Here is a 23,878-nt window from a genome sequence, read left to right as displayed (position 1 = left end):
CCATCTGTAGCACTAGCATAACCAGCAAAAGCTGTCTGTTTACTCTTTTAAATAACAAGGGCTGGGGATGTTATATAAAAAAAAAAATGTAGTGTTCATGAGCATCGATGGCAAAGCAGTCAGTCATAGTGGGTTTGAAAGAAGAGCTGAAAGTCAACAAGTAAAGATTGACAGGTGAAGAAAAAAAACTGACCGTTTTGAAGTCTCTGAAGGGCACAAACTGCACAATGTCCCTGAGGACTGGCTCCCCCTTCGGTGAGCGTAGGACTCCATCATCTCCATCCAAAATCTGCATGTCTGTGAAGTCGGCATTGCCCACACCAACAATGATTATGGAAAGAGGCTGGTAGGAGGCTCGTACAATGGCTTCACGCGTGTCTGCCATGTCTGTCACTACACCATCCGTGAGAATTAGCAGAATGTGGTATCGCTGCAAGGAGATAAGAGCTTTCAATGTGAATTAATCCATGTTAACATTGACCCATTTTAACACCAACACGTGGTTATAAGCAAGAACACCTCTCAGTGGGTGCTATCGTCTGAAGGAAGCCTTTCATGCTGTTTTGGGATAAATTTACAGCCTCCACTGAGCAGTAAACATTATGTGGTTTTGGCAGTATGTTAAAATGTAACACAGAAAACAAGGGAATCCAAAACAATTTTTTTTAATAAGGAGCAAGAAGAACAAACGAAGAAAGAGCAGCTACATCAGAAACTACAGCCACAACAGAGACATCTCATGTTTGTCCAGGTGTGTACGTGTAAAATTGATTTCCTTCGTCTGGTGTGTGTGATTGTGTGAGTAACACAGAAAAAGAATATAAACGTAGCATGATTGGTCCAGTGAATAGTTGTTTGTTTTTGGTACCCTGACTGTGCTTATGCATTGCTGATCAAAAGACTGGCTGACGTTGACAAGCAAATTATAAAGACAGTCAGTACAGGTCCAGTAGTGTAATAGGCTACAACAATATGTCCGTGTCACCGGTGGGTAATTTAAGTGCACGGAAAAAATTATTTGTTTTTACTCCCAAAATAATGTTAGGAAATATAAGGAACACAGTAACTCTATTAGCCACATTTGAACTACATTTAATGAGGTACTTTCTAAAACCAAAAAGTCAATGATATGAAAATATGTTCAAAAAATACATCAATACAGCAAAGAATGACTTCAATCCAAAATTCAAAGCATCTTAACTCATTCTATAATGGGCCCTTATTCTTTTGTGCCATAGGGCATCATTACATTGAGATGAACCAGACGCAACACACTCAAAACACTCGGTGGAAGGCACCACAACAAAGCCTGTATTACATCCGTATATTTGTAAAGCAGTGTAAAGGGGTACTCACAGAAGCATCATAAATGTTGCCATCGCCTGCTGCCTGCTTGGCTATCCTGTTAATGATCGGAGAGACGTTGGTTGGGCCATACAACTGGATCTTAGGAAGGCAGTTCTGGTATGCCTCAACCACTCCTTGGATCCCTGATAAAAGAGAGCACCGAGCAAAATGAGGGTAACGTCAGTACAGTTATCAACACTTGTCAGTAAACAAGCGTCTGGGAACAAATAGTTCAGCTAGATGAGTTCATCACTGCAGTCCAGCAAAGAATTATGTGTGGCCTGAGAATGTTTTCTGTTTCACATCATTTTAATTTTTTGGGGGGGATTATAATCTGTGATATATTTATTTGCTTGAAATTTGTAACAAAGAACTGTTCAGCAATATGCTTACTTTATCAACTGTGTTGTCAAATTACTGATGTTAATTCAAGCATCATCAGCATAGAGGTACACTTTTCCAGGAAAACTGGTGAACAAAGTCCATCCTTACCTTCACATTCATCATCCTCGGGGTTAAAATTAATGGCAAAGTCATGAGACACCTGAGAATGGAGACAGAAATCAATGTGAAAAATAGCTAATTTGGTGTATCCTGAAGAAAGCTAAACATTTGTCAACAAGGGATTTTTGTATCACCTTTTTAATATTATATGTTGTATCAGAACTGGCTCCTATTTGAAATCTGTGACCAAAAGTGACCAAAACTGAGAAACAAAATTTTTGTGTTTGTGTACATATCAGTAATTGTGACATTTTCTTTTACTGTGAGTTTGACAGTAAAATAAGATTAGGGTTTATATATAATTTAGCCAAATACAGCCAAAATGAAATTTAGAAAGTCTTCTATTTCAAGCACCAGAAGACAGACCCCTCACTTTTATTTATAGAGGTGTTTTATAGTGAGACTTGATTATGTGACATATTGGTCTGTGTATACTGCTTGTATTAACATCCTGAATCATCTGTTCATCACACCATACGTTAATGAGCATAGAGCATGTGCTATATGCTAAATATCAGGTTTCTGAAAGGGGACTGCAACCTTTCTTCATTTATCTGGTCTGTTCCTGCCATCCACACTTCAGATAGATTTTGTTTATCTCAAAGCTGTTTAATTGGCAAAAATAAAATCCCCATCTTGATTCCTCCTCTCACAAGAAACAGTTTTTTCCACAAGCACCAACTGTCAGCCAGATCAGTGACAACCGACTCCTGTCCAGCTGCCCACTTTCTCAAAGTGATTTTTGTCTTTAATTTGATTAACAGCCTGAATTCACTCACTGTATATGTAGATATGAGAAACCCCGGAGAAATTAAATACACAGACAAATGTAGTTTTTGCATTGGGCCACTGCGGAAGAAGCAATCTTGTATCTCATTTAACAGCTGTGTTTTACTGCAGATCTTCTGATATGACATAGCATCAAACACACAGGTGTATTAACATAAATAACATTATCATATCTAATAACATGATTAATCGCTGTCTTTCATTTAAATTATCCAGTTGTGAGTTCTGGTATAATGCATGGTGACTCACAGGCATGGAAACACAGAAACACTTAAATGAAATGATGTAACCTGAAGCATTGATAATGTCATTAGTTTCACCTGTGCTTCTCCTGCTGTTGCATGAAAGTCAATCTTTCAATGTAACAATCTTAATTGCTCTGTGTGCCACAGTAAACTCTGGGATACAAGCACAACACAGCGCAGTTTTAATCTGCATTTGTCTGACCATTCGATCAAGGAAAATACTGCACTCACCATGTGTTTACCGTTATCGCCAAATGATTTGCATAAACATATACATCACTTCCTGAACAGCTGCCAATTAATAGATGGCTCTTATACCAATTAAAACCATGCTAAAATAACTTAATTACTACTTTCAGGCCATCGATGAGAAGCCACTTGAAAGCAAACAATTGGCCAGAGACAACCTGAAAAGGAGGGTCTTGGTTGCCAGCAACAAACAAACTACTAACCGAGGAAAGGTCAGTTTGAACCAAACCATGTAAGTTAGGTGTGAAAGCACCCTCAAATTCCTAAAAAAATGTAATCAATAGGTTTTTTGGTTTTTTTCAAATTTTAGTTCTAACTAGTGCATATTTCATCACCAATAAGCTATTGAAGGATAATGGGCTTTGACTTAAAACACAAAAGGCTACATTCAGCGCAATGAAATGAGGTGTCCCATTAATTGCCACAACTCACAATGTGGTGCATACTTGGTCGGCAAATGAACATCTTCAATCTTTATTCATACTTTTCTTCTGATCACACTTAGTATGCATCATGCATAAATAAGTATACAAGAGCCAGTAGAGCCCAAAAACATCACACTTGCAATGGAGCCTGCAGCAGCTACAGGCTCCATTGCACAGTGTAACCTATGAATTCATTGATGCAGTTCATGATTAGTCTAATGACTTAATTAACATTCACCTCCACCACCAACCACAACGCAGTAATAGCACAGTGAAATAAATCTAACTCCCGCAAGGCAATCAATGTCATGGTAAATTCACAAATTAACAGTTTGTACTCACTGAACTGAAAATCTTTGCATGATTGAAATGATAATTATGAGTGTTTCCCATTGACACATGGCACCTTATAATCTCACATTAAATATAGGCAATTCTAGTTTGAGAGCCTATCTGAGCATAGTGTTTCAAATGTGTGTGTGTGTGTGTGTGTGTGTGTGTGTGTGTGTGTGTGTGTGTGTGTGTGTGTGTGTGTGTGTGTGTGTGTGTGTGTGTGTGTGTGTGTGTGTGTGTGTGTGTGTGTGTGTGTGTGTGTGTGTGTGTGTGTGTGTGTGGGGGGTCTTCACATGTCAGACGTCTCCCCAGGGCTTTATTCAGAATCACTGAAGGCTTTTGGTTCCCAAAGTCCAATTTGCTTTAACAAATGCTCTCACACTCTTGAATTCTTATGTAAATTAAGCGTCAACACTCTCAGGCTTTTATTTCATCGCAACATGATATTTTCTCAAGACAAGTTGATATTTTAAGACAAGGGACTGATGAATAAAAAATACATACAGTAATTAGTTTTAAATGTGAAATTTTGATGGGATGACAAATTGTGTCATAAAATAGGTCATGGTGATCAGCTTGATTAACGTAAAATCCTAGGGTGGTGGAAAATACCAGGCTTCAATAAGAGCACATTAATATCCAGTGTGCATTATAGTGTTCATGTGAAGGGAAGGTCGGTGTCTCGACTGGAATAGTAAAAAGGGAGTTTTGGGTTGAACAAAAATCAGGGAGAGCAGAGACACGAATAGAATGACTCACCTCGTAATTTGGAGGGATTCTGGCACCAAACCCCAAAGCTGAAAATCGTTTGTCACTGAAATGATAAGCAAATTAATCAGCCATGAATAAGAATCACTCCAGTGTAATCTGGGTTATTTTTTGACAGCAATCTGAAAAACATTGATGGCTTATCCATCTGTTCACTTTTCCGTGGGCATATCCTCTGCTTGTTTGCATTTCATAATGTGTTAAAAGCTTGAATTACTGTTTGAAATCTGTCCCACAGTCTCTGCAGCCAGCGTTTGCACCTGTTCAAAGAGCTTCTCAGACTTTAATCTCTCCTTTTTTCATCGTGCCTTTTAGATGGGAAGATGTTACTGTAAGAGACTCTGCAATGGTGGCTTGGTCCCCTTCAAAGACCAGGGTGCACAGTTTCGCTGTGTCTGAAGCTACTTCCTTTTTGCCAGATAGTGCACTATATCTACCCTGTGTTTTATGTGTGTGTCTGAATTGTGGGTATGAAATTTATCCACTATATAGTGCTTGTAAAATTTCCCATAATGGAACAAAAAAAAAGGTTGTGTTCAAGGCATGTAAACTACTTACAGCTCATGCAGTAATTTAGGGGAGGTACAGATTGATTTTATGAATACGAACCGCTGTCTACGTGTGTAGTGAGAGTGTTACAATAAATTCAAACCTAAGCACTCTTTTTTTGAACCTGTCTCTTGTGAGTTTAAATCTATGGATATGTCATAAGGCATTAATGGAGTAGCCCTTTAACACCAGGACATACTGTATGTATAAACAGATAACACTTTGTGTTTACTGTGATACATTAGAATTTGCTGCGTTTAGGATGAGCAGCAGAGCTGGCGCAACTTGTTTCCAGTCACATCAGTAATTGTTTGCCTACCGACAGCTTTCTCTAATGCTTCTCTTATCAGAACATTTACTGTGTTTAATGCCTTCGCGATGGACAAAACAACCCAAAATTCTCCAGCTTGGTGCGATCACAAATAACATCTCCAGCTCAAAAGAATCTTAGTTTGGGGCACAAACATTCGAGATGATGTCTTTAGTTAATTTACTCTGGACACGGTGTGGGTGCCTAGAAGGGAACACAGCAAAATCTAGCGTCAGGAAATGTTGAGTTGTTTGGTGTGTTGACAAGTGTTGATTGGAGAGCTGTTTATCCACTCATGGTGGCTAATATGGGTTTGAGGCAGATTTTCAGAGCTATCAGAAGTGTTTGATTAACTCTGACGCTTGTGGATTTATAGAAACACTGGTAGGGAGATGACTCTCAGAGGAAGCAGTAACTCTTAATGATAACTCTTGACAGATGCAACTTCAGTTTGGCAAGTTTGAGTTGATCCATTATATTAATAAAACATTTGTAATATAAACATTCTTATTACACTAACATCAAAACAGGCTGATTTTATTATAATATTTTACTTGCTCAACAACCTTGGAGGAAATAAAAAACACAGGTCTTTCCCAACAACCTTGTGGTATAATAACTACAGTGGCTACAAATTGCAACAGGAACAGCCTGTACTTTCTGTAGAATTGGAACTCAGTTAGAAAGACGGAATATGGTGCATGGGGCATGTTGAGCACATATTTGGTTGCCTTGTTATTCTCTATTCCAAGAAAATAAATTATGAACATTTGAATGAGTCAAATTTTGATTCTCTTTAATGCGACCTCTCCACATGCTCTGACTAATGTTCTGTACTGCATCCAGATATAAATACACTCCAGTAACAATGTTCCACTGAAATTAATAGATTTCCTCTGCAACTGATACAAGAGCATACAAAGAGCTCTAAATGTACTTTTGACATTTAGATGTTTTCAACTGACGTTTTATCAGTTTTCATCAAAATAACTCCCATCCACTGAGTACAGGTCTTACTCCCACTATTGTGACCTTCCAACCACACTGGGGCATGTTGTATCATTGCAAAATAATAGGAAAAAAATAATTGTGCTTTTAGTATTATATCGGCTTAACCAGCTTTTCCAAGAAGATGTTTTAATGGGGGAAAAAGCAAAGACAGTTTAACTGACATGTGTTGTATTCTTGTTATTGTTACCAAGCCAAATATACAGAACTCATTATCTCAATTCCAAGACACTTGCTATTCTTTTCTAAATTTGCCCATGGTGCCTTAATGAATTGATTTATACAGCACAATTTACAGATGTCTTAAAAAAAAATCAGTAAACTCAATAGATGTATGAGATAGAACATGGCACCATCCCAGACAGGAGAACACAGGAGACTATACTGACAAGTCATTTTCATCATATGAGTTTTGCTGTGATGTGCACGGCGGTCCTTGTTTTCTCATTGTGTCAGCACACGTGAGGAGCCGGAGGGATATGTGCCCGGTATAATAGCCCTCTCAGCAAGGTAAACGAGCCTCTACCCACACAGACAAAAGCTAGTCACTCCAGCTCCATAATGCACTCCTCTGCAAGAACTCTAAAATCCCACATCACCTATATTCACTAAAGGCTAAAAGGTTTGCTTGCCCACGATTTACACCTCAATAACAATTCCAACTTCAGAGGGAAAGACTGCCTACAATCACAGTCACTTTCACAAAGAGGCATGTTTCCATGTATGATGCTGTTGTATATATCTATGTAAACCTTAAAATGATAAAGCGACAAGGATGAGCTCCTAATTTTCAGGCACGTTTGCGATGTCTCCAGTGCTATCTTTTGGATGCTATAATTAGCCAGAGTGCTCCCCTGACATTCAATAGGAAGATCTGCATAAATCAGGAGTCAGAGTGTTAATCCTCATCTGGCTTAGTTACGACAGATGAGAGGGTCTTTCTCTGAAACAGATCACATTATAAATAATTTCCAATTGATTAGCACATACCTATAAGTCTGCCTGGAATAATGTTTTTAAACGTATGTGTGTTGTTTACGTTTTGTTCTCAATTAAACAATCAGTAAGTGTATAAGCAAAAAAAAAATGCATCTAATTGAAACCTCAGAAATATATGAGCCAGTATTTACATTTACAGGAACAGAAATTCTCACATGCGAATAAAACAGGCTTCATGCTGCACCTCCTCTGTCTTTACATCTGATTCCACAACAAGCTGTTATTTCTCCAGCCCTAATACATCCCACTTCTTTTTGAAGTGCCTGCTTTCCTGGTGTCAGCCCCTATCTCTGCATGTGTTCGTCTGTAGTTCAGGGTAATGAGCCCATGCAAGCTAAGAAGGAGGACCAGTCGCTGCAACAGATGTTGAGAGGAAACTGTATCATTGAGTTGTCCTCAGGAGAAAGCATATGCAGCCACCACTGTGATCAAGGAAACTGTGACATACATGCAAAACAGAGTATGAACAGTACCACATGCTTTGATGTACAGTTACTTCCTGTAACTTCACCTTGGTCTTGAGTCCCACCAGAAACAAAAACTAGATCCTTGATCTGTGGTCTACATTCAAAAATTGCCTCTAAATTTATTTGAAATTGGTTAAAAAGAAAAAGAATGCAACACGATGGCACTTATTTCTTTCTTTCTTGCCCACTACTGAGGATGAGGGCACATTTCTCCTTTCCCCCTACTACTCCTGGTTTTCATGGCGAGGAACATACATAAGTTTAATTATGTATTTTCCTCTCCATGAGAACCAGTAGTAGTAGGGGACACAAGAGTCACTCCAGTTTGTATTTGTATTCCTTTTTATTTGAAATCTGTTGAAGGTTTTTTCAGATGTCCTGTTCACTAACAGAGGTGCAAACAAGCAAACCGCACCACTGTGTAATTTCTATTTGGCTTGTGGTTGTGGGAGCGTGTGCTTGCAAATCTCGCAAGATTAAGAAATACCATTATTTAGCAATGATGTGGCAAGAAATTGATGTAACGTAAGAATTTTGATGATTTGATCTAAACAACATGGTGCCACAAAGAAAAAGAGGACAGGACAGAGATATATAGATGTGGTTGTACACGCTGATGACTGTAGTTTTTGATAACAGTTAATAAGTAATTGTGACGAAACTCACTGCATAGTACAATGTATAAACTAATATAAGTATTTTTCTATATACTCTAATACAAGATGCATTTATTGACCTGTTTAATGTTTACTTAAATTGGCATTCATAGGATTATCTATTTTCCAATCCATCATGCTTGATTGAATAAAAAAATAAATTACCAATTTGCTTAGAAAATGTTGTCAAAAAGCTGTCAGTAACTGGTGTATTTACGAGATTTAAATGCCTCTGGCTGATTAACTATAAAGGTCAAAATGTCATCCATCTGACACAGAAAGATGGATGGAAATTAATGGACACTTATAAAGGACTAGTCAAACAACACCACAAAGGAGTCGATCTAGAATATTGTGTCAGTGTCCTTGACTGGTGCTACCAAGTACCATCTTCAGCCCTAGATTAGTCTCATGCATAAATAATGCCTGTAGAGGCCAATTTTGCTTGCTCTAATTTTCCCAAGTACTAACAATTTTCACTCCCATTTCTTAACAGGGAGTTTAACAGAGATTAGAATTGACCAACCGGCTTGAACAGGATGTGGGCCGTAGAAAAGACCGTATTTACGATGCATACAACAGCTGCTTTTATGACAATGTGAGGCTTTGTAACTATGGAGAAAGTTCAAAATGCAAAATACATTTCAGTGAGGAACTAAATTTGAAAATTAGTAGTTCAGTTTCATTCAATGTATAACAAACTGGTGAGTGGAAACATAATAACCTGCAGGATTCTCTGCAATCCTGTTTCAGTGCTCCATGATTTTCATTACAGTCCTTTTGCTGTGGTTCAGATGAAGTGGCTCATTTCAGTGTAAGAGATTTCATTGAAATGGCATGCAAGGAGCACTCTGTAGCCCTTCTTTGCAACAGGAGACGCTGACAACCCCTTTAGGCACCAAAGATCCTTTTCTGAGGAACAAAAGATTGACAAACCTGTCATAGTCTTGACAGATCTCCCCCACTGCTATCAGAGCCTTCAGGTACTCGTTGGGCTGGTAAGGGTTGATGTAGTGCAATGAGCAGCTGTTCCTGGGGTCTCCGTTGGAGGCTGTGAAGTCAATTGCAACCTGTAGGAAAAGTGTGCAAATTGAACAATGTATCGGAATCAAATCGTTTTCTTTTGCAAGTTAACTTCATGCTTAAACTTTCCCTGGTTGTTTATTATATTACCAACCATTATGAGCGAGGGAGCCTGAGCTATGTCAATATAAATTATATGATCAGCGGCAAGAACTTGCATTTTTTTACACCCACATAGACTGAAGCAGCCACAGCTCCCCTACACTGTCGATCCAAGCAGCCAGCTACTTCAACAAGGAGATACTGCATCTCGTCCTCATGATTAATATTCATTGCTTCAGTAATCTAGCCAGAGAGTGAGAATGAGCACAACAGGGGGCAAACCAAAGGGCAAGAGTTGAAGATGTTTTCGATTTATTCCATGAAGATGCCTACAACAACAATGTCAGAAGAACTAACTGTGCACACAGACAAAAACAACAGCAGGAGAAAAAAAAAAAATTCGAAATACTGTGTTGAACACAGAAAACATTTCTGGACCTGCAAAGAAAAAAAAACATACCAAAACCTGTGTCAATAAGCAATATGATCAATGTGCTGGTTGTAACATGTAGATGATTTGGGGTTGATCTGGTATTTCATAACGCTACGGCCAATGCAGCTAGCAGCGCTCAATGACAGTGAAGCAATACTGAACACAGAGTAATCTATTTACCGTAAAGTGAATTTGGCATCCTCCCATGATGTAATCTAAGAAGGAGTACACTCTATGGAGCTGCAAGGAAAAAAAAGAAAATTTCTTTAAGGCAAAATCTCAAAGTGATGTTTGGGTGGGAGAGTGAATGCTCATTTTCAGAAGCATCTGGTCATTAAAACAGAATTAACTCAACAAATCTGTTGGCTGTAGAGAGTGAAAAAAATGTTGTGATGTATCTTGTCAAAGCAGTGGAAGCTGCTGTGTGTCGGTGGTGTAAACAGTCATGGAGGTTTCTCATTTGGATGAGAGAAACCAACCCAGATTGTTGACATGTACAGTACACGAATGCAAACAAGCATTTATTACTAACATTAATTTAAACTGTTTCTGAAATTCTAAAGAACTATCTCACATAACAAGTGACCCTGAGTTCAGTTTCATTGTGAAAATGAAAGCTCTTTACCTCTTTAGCTCTTTATTTTGTAGTACAAAATAATCAAACACTGATTCATTTGACTCCTTTTATTGTTGCCTGTTCTGATAAACATATGTTTCTGCAACAGATTCCTACCTTAAGGTCAGTGAGAATGACAACTCCTGAATTTTTATAGTTTCTCTTCTTCTGTTTGTACTTGGGATTCACACAGTCCCACGACACCTTGAACAAAGCATGTTAAAGACAGAGAACAGTGGCAACAACTTAAGGCATTTTAATGATATAAAAGCACCACAACATTTGAGAGGCGCATTGGAAGTGGAGGAAACAGCTCCAGGACTGTCTCTCCTCCACTCTCCTCCACCTCTCCATTCACTGACCTTATTTCCACTGGATATTTTCTGCATATCCCTGAAAGTGGCATAGAACTCGCCGATGAAGTCGTGCTTCCCCCTGGAGTCATAATCCCACACGAGGCACTGTGACACACACAGACAACACTGTTTACTACTTTCTCTCTGCAAGTATAGCTGTGCACACAATATTTATATAATATTAATTAATTTATCTCTCATATATTCAGTAAACATTTCATTCCTAGTCCATATATGAATCTAAAGTGATAGATTTTCATTGTTCTGTCCCTTACCTTGAGCTTACGCTCTTCATCACAGCTGCACAGGGATATGAGTGACACTTTAAAGGGCTCCCACACTGGATTCAGGTTGTTTTTAATCACCTGTTGGAGAGAAAACACTTTACATATGAAGCAAAGTGCTAAAAATGCATTAGCAGCTGTTGATTAAACTGGAGAGGGGATGTGGTGAGGTTACCTCAGTTCTGTGCACAAGCTGTTCAGTTTCATCATCATTGATTCGATATATTTCCAAAAATGGATCGGACTTGCTGAAGAGATCCTGCAGAGACAGGGAAAGTAAAACTACTAACCCACTGTCATTTAGCAGAAAAGTAGAAAGTCTATTTAAGTATTTCTTCTGGTAACATGAAGTGAAATGTTTATATAAAAATATGCAAACCAGTAACTTTTTTGTTTTCGTTTTTAGCTTTATTTATTCAGAAAGTCTCACTGAGATTAAGATTTACAGCATGTTTCTTGAAGCTAATGAGATTGCCAGTATTTACCACGGGGCTGCGATGACGTTCACCCTTGCTTTAGTTTTTGGGTCATTTCAACATGTATCTGGGTCCAGATGATTCGAATGAGAGGAAAAGATTATAGAAATGGCTATTGACAGTGATTTATAATTGCTGATTGCAGGAGGATAAGTAATTGTCTCTGTGATTAAAGGTCAGGGAGACAGAGGCATTAAATATATAATTTATAGCATAGCCTTTTGCCATTTTTGGAAAAGAGATTTTTCATGCAGAGTTTGAGAATATTTTAAAAGCTTCTAATTCATGCCCCATTCTCTGGTTATGACATTTTCCCCACTACATCACTGATCTTACTCTTGAGCTAATAGCTTTATTGGCTTGGTATTTCCTCCCATGAAGCTTTCTATGCAATTTTAAAACATTTTATTGTTTTTTTTCAACCAATATTTCAAGTTCACAAGCAGACAATTAAAACTTTTGCACTCCATGACTTCCCATGTGACAAATGCGTCAGAAATAGCCCCAGCATTGGGTTGTTATTAACATCATGAATTCAAATGAATGGTTGTTATGTCCATTTAGATCATCAGTGTTTGTAAATACCTGAGCTGAAAACATGTGAAACATTTTGTATCCTTTATGGTTATTTGCAGTTGCCTTAAATCGCCCTCTGAGTCTCAAGTACAGCCGTCTGAGAGCAGAGGCAACACTGATTATGGAGGTCAATTGATTCTTCATGGAGGAAAACAAATAATTACTGTGTGCATGTCTGTGTGTGTGACTGTTGCGGCTGGGAGGGTGAGGGGTGAGGAGCGTGTGTGTGTGTGTGTGTGTGTGTGTGGGTGGGTGGGGGAGGGAGGGGGCAGTACACTGAATGAGACAGTTAAGGATGCATTTCCCGCCACATTAGCCAGATACATCTCCTGAGGGATGGGAGCAAAAAAGAGCTTTAGCATCCTGTCTTTGTTGCCATGGAAACCGCTTGCCAGTTGGCTCAGCACCATGGAGTGATGAGACACACGTCAAAATTCAATGCAAGGCTAACAAGAGCTGTAATGTCAATCGTTACCAGTTAGCCTAATCTATGATACCTCATAATGAATCCCTCTGTTCGCAAACATTTATACTGTGACCTTTCAATAATTACAGCAGTGATATGGCTGACAGGTAGCTAATTAGAGTTATTGTCTTTGTTAGATAAATCGCTGCACACAAGTGGTGTGTTGAGGCTAATTTGCATTTGCATTTGCAATTAACAGAACAGACAATCACTGATATCAACCTGATTTCCTCAGATTGTAAAGTAATCATTATTCATTACTTTACTTTTGTTACTAAAATCAGCTCCAGTGGTTCCTTTAATATAACTTCAAAGCCTCCACATGATCATTAAATTATGAGTGTTTAACAGATGTAAAAAAGTGGAGTTTGAATATGTTTTTGGAGTTTTGAGGTATTTAGTGATGATCCACGGCTAGTTTAATGTCAACCCAGGAACTGCATGAAGTCCCATCCTCAAAGTGGAGCTCACTCACCATCCATCTCTTTACAAAACAAGCTGGTTTCTGAATGTAGCCTTGTCACCAGATACAATATATGCAGTGCATATAATATAAATAATAATATATGATATACAAAATAACTGTGGTGTTACTGGGAGTGCTCAATCCCCTCTCTGTCCATGTTTCTTGTCTACCTGTTTACTGTCCAATCTAATAAAAAGGAAAAACACAAAATTAGAACCTTTTGTTTAACAATTGCTGCTTTAACAGCAGATCTTCAAATGATCCTCACATCTCAGTCTGACAGAGCAGATGAAGCAGTGGAATTATAATCTTTCATCAGTGATAGCAAACACGTCTCACACCAATGTTTGTTGTTGACTTGTTTGCACATAAAACCTCTCACAACCAGATAACTGAGAAAGTTATGTAAACAACCTAACATGGGACTGGTTATATTTCTAACCAGAATGAAATTGTCAGTGCATATAAACAAAGACATTTTCTGAAACATTATTTTTAAATATTTGCCACTCACAAATAAAATAAAATAAAATCTAATGCCAAGAAATTTCTGTTTTAAAAAAGCTGCTGTAATGTTTATTTAGAGTAACAACATGATCACTCAGTGGCCGCATCAACACACATCATTGCTTCACAAGTAACAGTGATTTATTCTAAAGTGCAGAAATCTCAGTGGCAATCAGTTCTTTTTAAACAAAGCTAGTGGGTGGATTCTCCGGCATTTCTACAGAAACTCAATACTTCCAGAGGCAAACTAGATATATGAAGGTTCAATTTGACTGTCAGAGCAGCTGCAAATTTCAAACTGCAATTTCAAAAATAAATGCACATGCTGAAGTAAATTTGAATTTCTCTCCCACTACTGCTGGGAATCAAGTACAACCTATGAGTGTTGTATCCTAAAGGCTTGTTCCTGAGAACATGGTGTGACTTCAGATCATCAGAGTTTGAACTGGACGTAAGCTCCCGCTGTCTTTTTGATTGAACTATGCCTTCAGCAAAGTGTGACAGTGTAAGTTCAGGAGCAGCTAAGGTCAGTAAGGTCCAGCCATTAATTGGAGCCATAAGAATTCAACAAGTAACATTTTACATGTGATATGACATGCTGAATTGTAATGTAATTCACGTGAGTCCATTATACTTATAAATGATCACCGTACTTTGCATGTGTAGTGGTGGTAGTGTTCAGTGTGTCCTCTAATGATTCCTATAATGATCCCTCTATTGATTTATGTGTAAAACTTCAAGGCCCATGGGGGTGCGTTCTATGGCTACATTACAGTATCATAACATCAGGAGGAACGTCATATTACTACTACTCTTATACCTGTCTAGTGCTTCTCAGCCACATCTAATAAAAGAACTGTGTTGGTATTTCCTCTTGCCTTATCATCAAGCTTCTTGGCACAGAAGGAGAGTTCCACATATCCGTTGTTGCCAGAAATCTCCTCAGCGTGCACCTGGAGGGAAATAGGATTTGTCAGTCATATTTTGGTGTCAGCATGTCCATTATTAATGTTTAGAAATTTTGACTTAATGATGTCAACACAACCCTAAAGCCCACAAAAAAAAGTCATGTCGTGATGTAAACTCCACACTAAAAATGTAACATTTTGATGGACAATTCGTGTGTCCCTGAAGGTGGACAGGATCTGCCAGCATTTAAAACAAATCAGTGCACGTGATTAGTGATTTTACTTTTATTTCAGATGTTACCACGGTCAAGCATGTTCCCATGTCAAGTGCCCTTCAACAAGACACCTACAATTGCTTGTAGGCGAGGACACTAGCTTGCATGGCAACTCTCTTACATTATTGTGTTAGTGCATATGAATGGGTGAATTGACAGACATATTGTGAAGCTAAAAGATATCTTTACACCCATATTTAAAAGTGTAGGAGGATTACCACACAATTTACATTGCACATGTGAATTTATAACTTTCCCCTAGAACAGATATTTATACAATAGATGCTGTGATTTAATAGGTAGCTCTAATACAGGTGCATCTTACTGGAAAACATTCTTTATTGTGATATAAACAACACAATACATATTTTGTATATATTACTACAATTATATACTCCAGGCATTGTTTTACATCTCTCTCTTTACCTTATAAAATTCCTAATAAAACGGTGCTCCAAGTGGAACAGTACTCATCGGTAAACAGTGCTGGCACTTCTACATTTTACTCTTTAATGAACCCAGACTTTTTCTTGTTTGCTCTTTTGTGCTCTCTTAAGTCAGGTTGTCTTCACAATGGCCCTAAGAACTACATGACCTAGTGAGCGCTACATGACCCTGACCTGTGTCCGTTCTGCCAGCGGCTAGCCGAAGTAACTTCAAATTAGCCTTAATATAATGTTGGCCTGGCTCCAAAAGTCCACAAAGAGAACACAAACAGTCAGATGGTGACACAGCAGAGCTTCAAAAGTCAAATCCTTATTGAACAGCACTAAATGCAGATCTGGAACACAAAGCTAATGTTAGCACCGCCACTAGCAGCGAAGAGCCTGTTGATCTCACGTTAGCATCAACAAAAATAATTCAGTTTAACCTCAGTTAAGTTACACACACAGTGCCATGTTATTCTGGACCAAAACCTTCAAAAGTGGACTAACTCCATGTTACTACCTATCTTCACCAATCATCTCAGCTCTGCTAAAATTAGTTTAACACAAGAACATACAGTAAGTACAAAAACATCTTATCTTAATCTTTATGGATAAAAGTGTCGCTTGTATTGTAAAAAGTTACTTCAACTTTTGCACCTTTGTGAACAGTTTACATGGGTCGTCTTTTGAAAGGGCTTTTACTCAGCAGAACTTTGCTGAACATATCAAACCAGAGAGTGGAAAGAACCATTAGCTGCAAACTGGAGGCTCCCAGTGTCATAGGTTATTGTCTCAACTTGTGGATTTAACGTTTTATGAATGTAAACGTTACCATGAAAAGTACAGTGCAACAGTCAAGTCGTTGAATAGGTGTTTTTTTTTGTTTTTTTTTAATGGAAGCTGTTTTGTTTTTTAAGACTTGTGTGTTAGTTAAAAAATAAAAAGTTCAGGATTGCCATCTTTAAGTATCACCGAGCATCCTCTGCTGCTCCCTCTGTGCTGTCTGGCCCACCCACAGAACATAACGTTTCTCTCTCTCTCTCTTTATGCAACTGACAGAAATCTTACATCAAAATTGCCACAGTTGTGGCGTGAGCTTGACCAGGGTTTGACCAAGCTTGATAGTGATGACTGGCAGTCTTTTATGAGACAGCTTGTCCTCTCTAAGACTGCTAAATTTGTTCTTCTTATTGGAAGCATACCTCAGTTAAATTTGAGCACACAGGCATGATACATATAGTTTTGACTTTCCCTGATGACCGTCATGGTCATTTATAAATCCCCTCAAACATCTCAGAATAAGACACTCCTTAAAACTCCACAACTTCAGAATCAGAAATCAAGTTTTCTTCTGTATAGGCATCATGCACTGAGTTGTCTCACGTTCACTGGTAAATTGCAGGAAATGGTTTGGCATACATTTAATTATCTCAAATTGTAGCCCACAGCATAATTAACTTATTGCAACAATATCCTTCCTGTTTATATTCTGTAAATTGTTTGATTTCATCTGAGGAGGGATACTCATGGTCAGAATTTGAAATTAACTCATAATTATCTAATGCCCAATATGTATAGCATTAACTAATCCTGGGTTAGATAAGTCATCATGTCAATATGGGTCCTCACAACTATAGAAATACAAATAAGTCTGCATGTGTCTTTGTGTTTTACTAAATCTAGGAGTTTAACAAAAAATAAATACTCTTTTATAATAGATACTCTTTTGTCTTTGTATAACCAGAAAAACTGAATCAAAAGTCACAATATCACAACAAAAGCATGCTCGGATTTGATAACAGTTTCTGTTCTGATTCCTTAACTGTGTTAAACAGATCAAATAAATTTCTGACCACTCATAGGCAATTTCATGTCCCTCAATTTAAACGCAACAGGCTGAAAAATGGTTTCATAGATCAGTCTGTCCTGATGCTAAACCAAAATCAGTGTGCTGATAACTGAAATCTGAATCTGGAGGAGATAATGTGATATGTATTATTGTTATCGCTAATTGATACGTTTTGTACGTCTATGTAAAGTATCATATGTTTAGTATGTGTGTAAATTTCTTAAATGGAACTGCCCAAATACGCAAAAAAAGTTCAGTGTAAACTGATTGCTTTAGTCGTATTATAAATGCACTTAAATAAACAAAGAGAAAAAAATATTTTAATACCATCATGTGTGGGCACCCACAACTGCCTGAGTTAGGGTCCAACATGCTGGTGCAACTTAATTCCCTCCACGTGTAGATGAAATGTTCAGAAAATCACCTTGTGTGAATTCTCACCTTTATCCCAGAGACCTGCCACAGATCTTGGATGTTTGCTCCGGTTTAGATTAAATGTTTCGCAAGAGATTAAATAATAGAGATTTAAAATGGATGAGTTTGTCTTTAACTTCTATCTCCCAGCTCAGGGATCCTGAGTTCGAATCTGACTACAGGTTATGTCGGCCTGCAGTGAGTGAGGAGATTACATGAGGAAAAGTTTCCTGCTCAAGTGTGAGAATTGTGGCTGAGTTCAAGTAGAACTTTATACATCCACTGACACCAAATGTGCAGGGGATGGGCACAAACACATGAACATCTCTACTGCATGAGACAATCCATTATTATCGATAATGGTGCTGTCAGAAAACAGCAGGCCTTGCAGCATCTTGTCCGACATAAATCCCTTAGAGCAGAGGAAGCTCTCGTGTATTTCCAGACAAGGTAGAGTGATTACTCTACAGAGCAGAGTGGATCACTGCATGATTAAGCTTGTCATGTCTTTAATATGCTACTACCGCTGGCTTGTCAACTGCCAGATGACGGTTAATGAACCAACTGCTCTTCTCTTCCACATCTGACACATGATTTCTTATACATGCATCATTTCTTATGGATTTTCTTGCTGCCTTATGTGTGTTGTATCATGCTTAGCAGGAATGGCTCCCCGTGCTACTAAAAAAGGACACTACCACATAGAACGTGCTCAGGGAAGATGTGTGCTTTTATGAATGTAGCGATGTTAAGCGGCAACATGAAGCCATTCTGCAAACGGTGTTTCCCACTTGATCTTATTTCATTTTTAGTACCGCAATCTTGATGCTACTGTCCATTGATTCCCCATCAATTATTTCTCTCAGCTCTTCCTCTTTCGTGCAGTCCAGACAATTTCATTCATCAGAGCAGTGAGGTCATAAGCGCAGAGTAAGAAACCTACTGTGATGGTGGATTTTCCGGCATATTTCCCATACTTCAGCAACAAAGGCTTCACCATCTTCTTTTGGGCCACAATCTGCAAGATGAAGATAAACTAAATGTTGGCCTTGAGCCCTAAGCAGTAAACAAGGATCTGAGTCATCAACTGCAGGGATAAGTATCAATCACTTAACTGCCACTCGAAGCAGCAAATGTAGAGCATCAGGTATAGTTACTATCGACATCACAGATGTTTTACCTCTTTTACGCTGACAAATCATAGTTTTTAAGCCAAAAAACGGACAGGATTTAAATTCAGCTGACTATACATTAGTGTGTTTTGGAAAAGCTATTTCAAATCAGTATATTGGGTTAGCAAGACCATAACATCCACCTACCTGGCCAAGAGTGCACTCCACCCCTCCCAGAAAGTCATCGTCACGGGTCCCAATGCTGTGAGTGCCATGAATGTCGTAGACTTCAAATCGCAGCTTCTGAACCTCCTCAAAGTAGTAGTCCAGGGAGAAAACCTTGCCAAAGACCGGGTGCAGGTTGCTCTTGATCACCTCTGTCCTGTCCAGCTGAGAGGTAACACACTGAATAAGACTTTGGACCTTCACACACTCTAATATTCATAATTATGAAACATATTAAAGCAATAGTTACCAACAGAGTATTCAAGCATTTCTTTGACAAAATGGCAGCAATTTTACATTGACAGTGTCAGGGAATGTAACTTGCAGGATATTTGTCTCCTAAATGTATTTTGAGGAACACCAGGGTATGTTAAAGAGCAAATGTTATTATGTTCTGTTAAGAGGATGATATGAGAGATGATCGGAGGGCTCTGACATTTAATTTCAGCGTGAAGAAAACATCCATGCTTGTCTTTGACTGCCTGACAAGGAAAAACTGAGCTCTCCGAGGCTCCATCTGCTTACGATGTAGGATTTAGCTCTCATACGGCTCCATTAACATTGCTATGCAGCCCATATTTGTCACAAGGACAAATCATCTTTGAGCATGATATCTAAGTCTATAGAGCTTTCTATCAGTAGATAATAATTAGATACTTGCAGCAATAACTCCAGACTCTGAATTGTCATATGCTGGATTTATGTTGATGTTTGATGCATTTTTGGGACTGAAAATAAATCCAGTGAAATGTAATGCCATAGGAGGGAAAGGACCCATCAAAAGGCTTCATCTGGAGCTGACCTATTGCCACTAAATGAGAGACTTTGAGTAAACATAGCCAAACACTTTGAGACCCTTCTTTCTGTGATAGAGTCCAAACTAATTTTTTCATTGTCAGAGGAGCAGGTCCAGACTTTGGGCTGTGATGATTCAGAAATGGAAACAGTGCTCTCTTGTCTCTCATTTCTGTCTTTGGTGGAGATGAAGCCGAGATCCGATCAAGGATGGAGCTCAAATCTCAATGTTAAAAAGAACTTGGTATTTCAAATAAAGAAGTGGAATTCTTGGTCTATACACAAAGATATTAAATACTAATCTACAAATTAAAGAAACATCCATCCGTCTAGTATCTTAGCAGATATTGTTTAGCCATGAGTCACACCTGCTGCCACTAGGAGGCAGGAGTTGTGTTTTCACATCAGCTTTGCTTGGTTTTTGTGGTGGTAAATAAAAAGTTTTGCCCTAATTCTGTTTTTATTTACACTATTACAATCCACAGGATAGAAACAACAAGAAAGTGAAGTTTCTGTCAGCAAGAGAGAGACAGAGAGCATTGTGTTATGAGCAGAGAGACAGAGCAGCTATCAGATAATCTCATTAGCTCTATGCCTCGTCTCTCCTTCAGCTCTTTGCTTTTTCTGGAGGTGTCTGATCTGCGGCGACTGGCTCCACCAAACGACCCACTGTTTGTTTGTTGTCTCTCTCTCTATGCTGTTATTTTCTCTCTCCACTCTCCCCAGCTGGTCCAGGCAGATAGCTTCCCACCTCTGAACCAATAGTTCTGTTTGAGGTTTCTTCCTGCTGAAAAGGAGGTTTTCCTGTTATCGCTTGTGGAAATTGTTGAATTGTTTGGTTTCTCTCTATAATGCTGTAACATTCTGTTTTAAGGACTTTACTATTTTAAGTGCCCTGAGATGACTTGCTATGATTTGGTGCTATATAAATAAAATTGACTTTTATTATTTGATTTTGTTGATTATAGCATCTCTCTGGTTGGAATTATCCATAGATTCTAATTTGCATCCTAAAGTTGCATGTGCTCCAATTCGTTGTGTGAGGACACTCATTTTTAAAATTGGCTTCACGACTGCTGTGAAATAAATATATGATTTGATTTCAAAAACAGTCGTCATATGTTGTTGTTATTTTGCCTTTAAGAGACGACTGCCTGGTTAAATCAATGAATTTCATCAAGCCTACCATCAGACCCGTTTTAGGTGGTGACCTGGCAATATGACCCAAATATTCCTATTTCATATTATTGCCAGGATGCACAGAAACAAATAAACTTGTGCTGTACAGCTTCCCCACATGTTTTTTTTTTACTAAAAGAAATATGATTTTATCTCCTCTGAACCCATTTAAAACTTTTATGAATAATAATAGAAATATACATACCTGCTGGAGTGATATTACATATAATCTTTCCTCATGTATGCTGCAATATATCACAGCATAATTTTGGACATGATGACTGATGGTTTGTCTTTATCATGGCAAGTTGAGCATGAAACTGCTCTCCTTGAGGGAGAGACATAATTAGAGTAATTTTCAATATTTCAGTCATCATTGAAAAATAATACCTAAAATTTAAAATGTTTTCTGATACAAAAAGTCCAACTTTTTACAAACAATATTTAACTGAAATGTAAAGGTTTATGGCCATTGTCAGCACCATGTCTTAGACTTATTAGACACTGATGGAAAGGAAAGATTTGTCTCTTCCTCTTGTTTGCATTGTGGCTCCGGAAAGTCTCAGGCCCCGAAAAGTTTCCTTTGTTTTCTGTCTTATTTGCAAGTGATTCTTTCCGCATCTAATTGATGACCATCTTGTGACCTACAACCAACTCTGTATTACCATACAAAAGCAGGTACAAAGGAAATGGGGGTGATGGTCTACTGTTTGTCCCACTGTATAAAAGCTGACCTAAAGGAGCAGAGGCCCCTTCTTTGCTGGACACCTCTCTTTGAGGGTGCATGGAGTTGCTCCTTCTTGCAAGAATAAAATGTCCGATGTGTTTGATTTTGAACCAAGCCTCTTGAGTAATTTTTCCAACAGACAAATTGACTGCATGTGAAAGTTATAAAACATGGCTATGATTGTCACACTATTCAGTGACTCCTCCCACCCTGAGCATGGGGGCTTTACCGTTCTGAAAAAAGCCGCTCACAGTGGGATAGAAATGCTTCATTGTAGGATAATGGTGATGACTCAGACTAACTTTGTTTGCACTAATCCTCTCTCAAGGCGGACCAAAACAACAAAATGCCTCCCACCTGCATGGAACTATGTGCCTTTTTTTCTGTTTCCTGCAACCTGTCTCTGGATGCGCTTTAAAACCTAAAATGATAACATTCATGGTCCTGGTTTATTGAATTTCTATAGTTTTCTATCTTGCTTTCCACTGTCTCCAGTTTACATGCTGAGGAAGGGCATTTTCACAAAACGTCTATGCATGAGTAAAAAATTTGATTGTAGTGCCGTCCAGCTCCTGACTTTCACCTTCCCTGTGCACATAACTCGTATTATGATCATTATTATTACTAATAATAATAATAATTAATCAATCAGACATTTTTATCTTGTTTTCTTCTATTCCTGTAATTTTATTTTCTAATTATTGATTTGTAATTCAACTCTGGGTTAGGAATTAATAAAACCTTATTACATCTGTTGCGAAACATGTCTCAACTAAACCAGTTCTCTGGTGAACAATAATAATAATCATACAGGGAGTGGGTGTTCCTTTCTTGCTCCCATTATATGCAAATAAACATTAAAAGAAAAGAGCCACAAGCTAGGACCTGGTTTCCTCAGCCTCATTTACCCCAGTTTCTCTTTATTGTCTTTTCTTTCCTTCTCTGTCTCTCCTCGTGCCATCTGCATGGACAGATTTGGGGTGAGTCTGTTTGTTGATCAAAGGTAATCAGAGCTACATAGGATAGGTTGTGCTGAAGCCTGTGGTGCTTGTTTAGTGTTGGTGTGGGACCAGAACTATAAAGATATCCCTGACACAGGAGAGTCATTTCTGTAATCAGTTCCTCCAGATAGGTTGAGCATTATCGATGTAGCTTTATGATAACATGGCCAGCTTTCAACAGAGATCAGGTTTGGAATTAACTCATTGTCACAGGAGGACCTAGGGTCCAGTTTATGTAACAAAGAACAATCTGCGTCAGCAGAAAATATCATGTCATCTCCACCTCTGCTTTTGTCCTGTGAGCAGGTGGTGAAGTAAGGTAATAATGGAATAAGTGCAGTTCAACTCTATTAGCACTTGCGAGTCACTGGGGCCACACAGCACAGAGTGAGCTCAGAAAAGAGAAATAGGCTGATACGAGTGGGCTCTGCTTCTTACTCAGTTATTGACGTAAGTAAGCAATTTGCACAAACATGGGTGCCTCCCAGTACTCAGGGATTTGGCAACAGAGCGTTGGACAACATACACAGTCATGAATGGATGGAGAAAAGGATGGATAGACGGACGGACGGACGGGCAGAAATGAATGGATGGATGGATGGATGCATGGATAGATGGATGGATATGAATTTGCCTCAGTTAGTGGAGCTAAAAATAACCACTCATACATTCATGCCTGATTGAACCCGGGTCAGTCATCTCATGTAATAACCTCCTATCAAATTAAAACCAAGAAAACTCCACAGCACTGTTAGCCAATTGTTTTTCTCATCTCTGCCTAAAAATAGTATCTGGAGGCTCCACATTCATAGAGCCCAAACATTACAGTAAGAATTTTCAACAAATGGTTCCCATTGGGCTAAAATCTGGCAGAGTTAACAGTTCATTATTATCTCTCATTTCCCTAAAAGGAGTGTTGTGGAGAAAAAAAATCTTTATAATTGGATATCCTTTGCCAGACTTTAACACATCCTCTATTTAATGGAGACCTGTGTTTTGGCTTTCCCTTAT

At 38.5% G+C, this 23,878-nt stretch overlaps 1 protein-coding gene across 2 annotated transcripts in view; it reads right to left on the bottom strand.

The window, feature by feature from the left end:
• The window catches only part of cpne7 (copine VII), a 32,162-nt gene that overhangs the window by 5,753 nt on the left and 2,531 nt on the right, over positions 1–23,878 (bottom strand). For both annotated transcript variants that reach the window (XM_069693468.1, XM_069693467.1), the window contains exons 3-15: positions 19,148–19,330; positions 18,772–18,846; positions 14,833–14,907; positions 11,639–11,722; positions 11,455–11,544; positions 11,186–11,284; positions 10,941–11,027; positions 10,388–10,447; positions 9,586–9,719; positions 4,652–4,706; positions 1,840–1,891; positions 1,357–1,490; positions 194–430 (exon numbers count right to left, since the gene is read on the bottom strand). In XM_069693468.1, coding sequence (XP_069549569.1) covers positions 194–430; positions 1,357–1,490; positions 1,840–1,891; positions 4,652–4,706; positions 9,586–9,719; positions 10,388–10,447; positions 10,941–11,027; positions 11,186–11,284; positions 11,455–11,544; positions 11,639–11,722; positions 14,833–14,907; positions 18,772–18,846; positions 19,148–19,330 — 1,365 coding nt within the window. The remainder of the gene's footprint in view (positions 1–193; positions 431–1,356; positions 1,491–1,839; positions 1,892–4,651; positions 4,707–9,585; positions 9,720–10,387; positions 10,448–10,940; positions 11,028–11,185; positions 11,285–11,454; positions 11,545–11,638; positions 11,723–14,832; positions 14,908–18,771; positions 18,847–19,147; positions 19,331–23,878) is intronic.

This window comes from Brachyistius frenatus, unplaced genomic scaffold (genome assembly GCF_029030835.1).
Source record: "Brachyistius frenatus isolate BFR_SWC_R1_liver_20210118 unplaced genomic scaffold, ASM2903083v1 Contig_15, whole genome shotgun sequence".
NCBI lineage: Eukaryota > Metazoa > Chordata > Actinopteri > Embiotocidae > Brachyistius > Brachyistius frenatus.
Note: the sequence above shows the minus strand (reverse complement) of the source record. Positions and strands in the feature narration are given on the sequence as shown.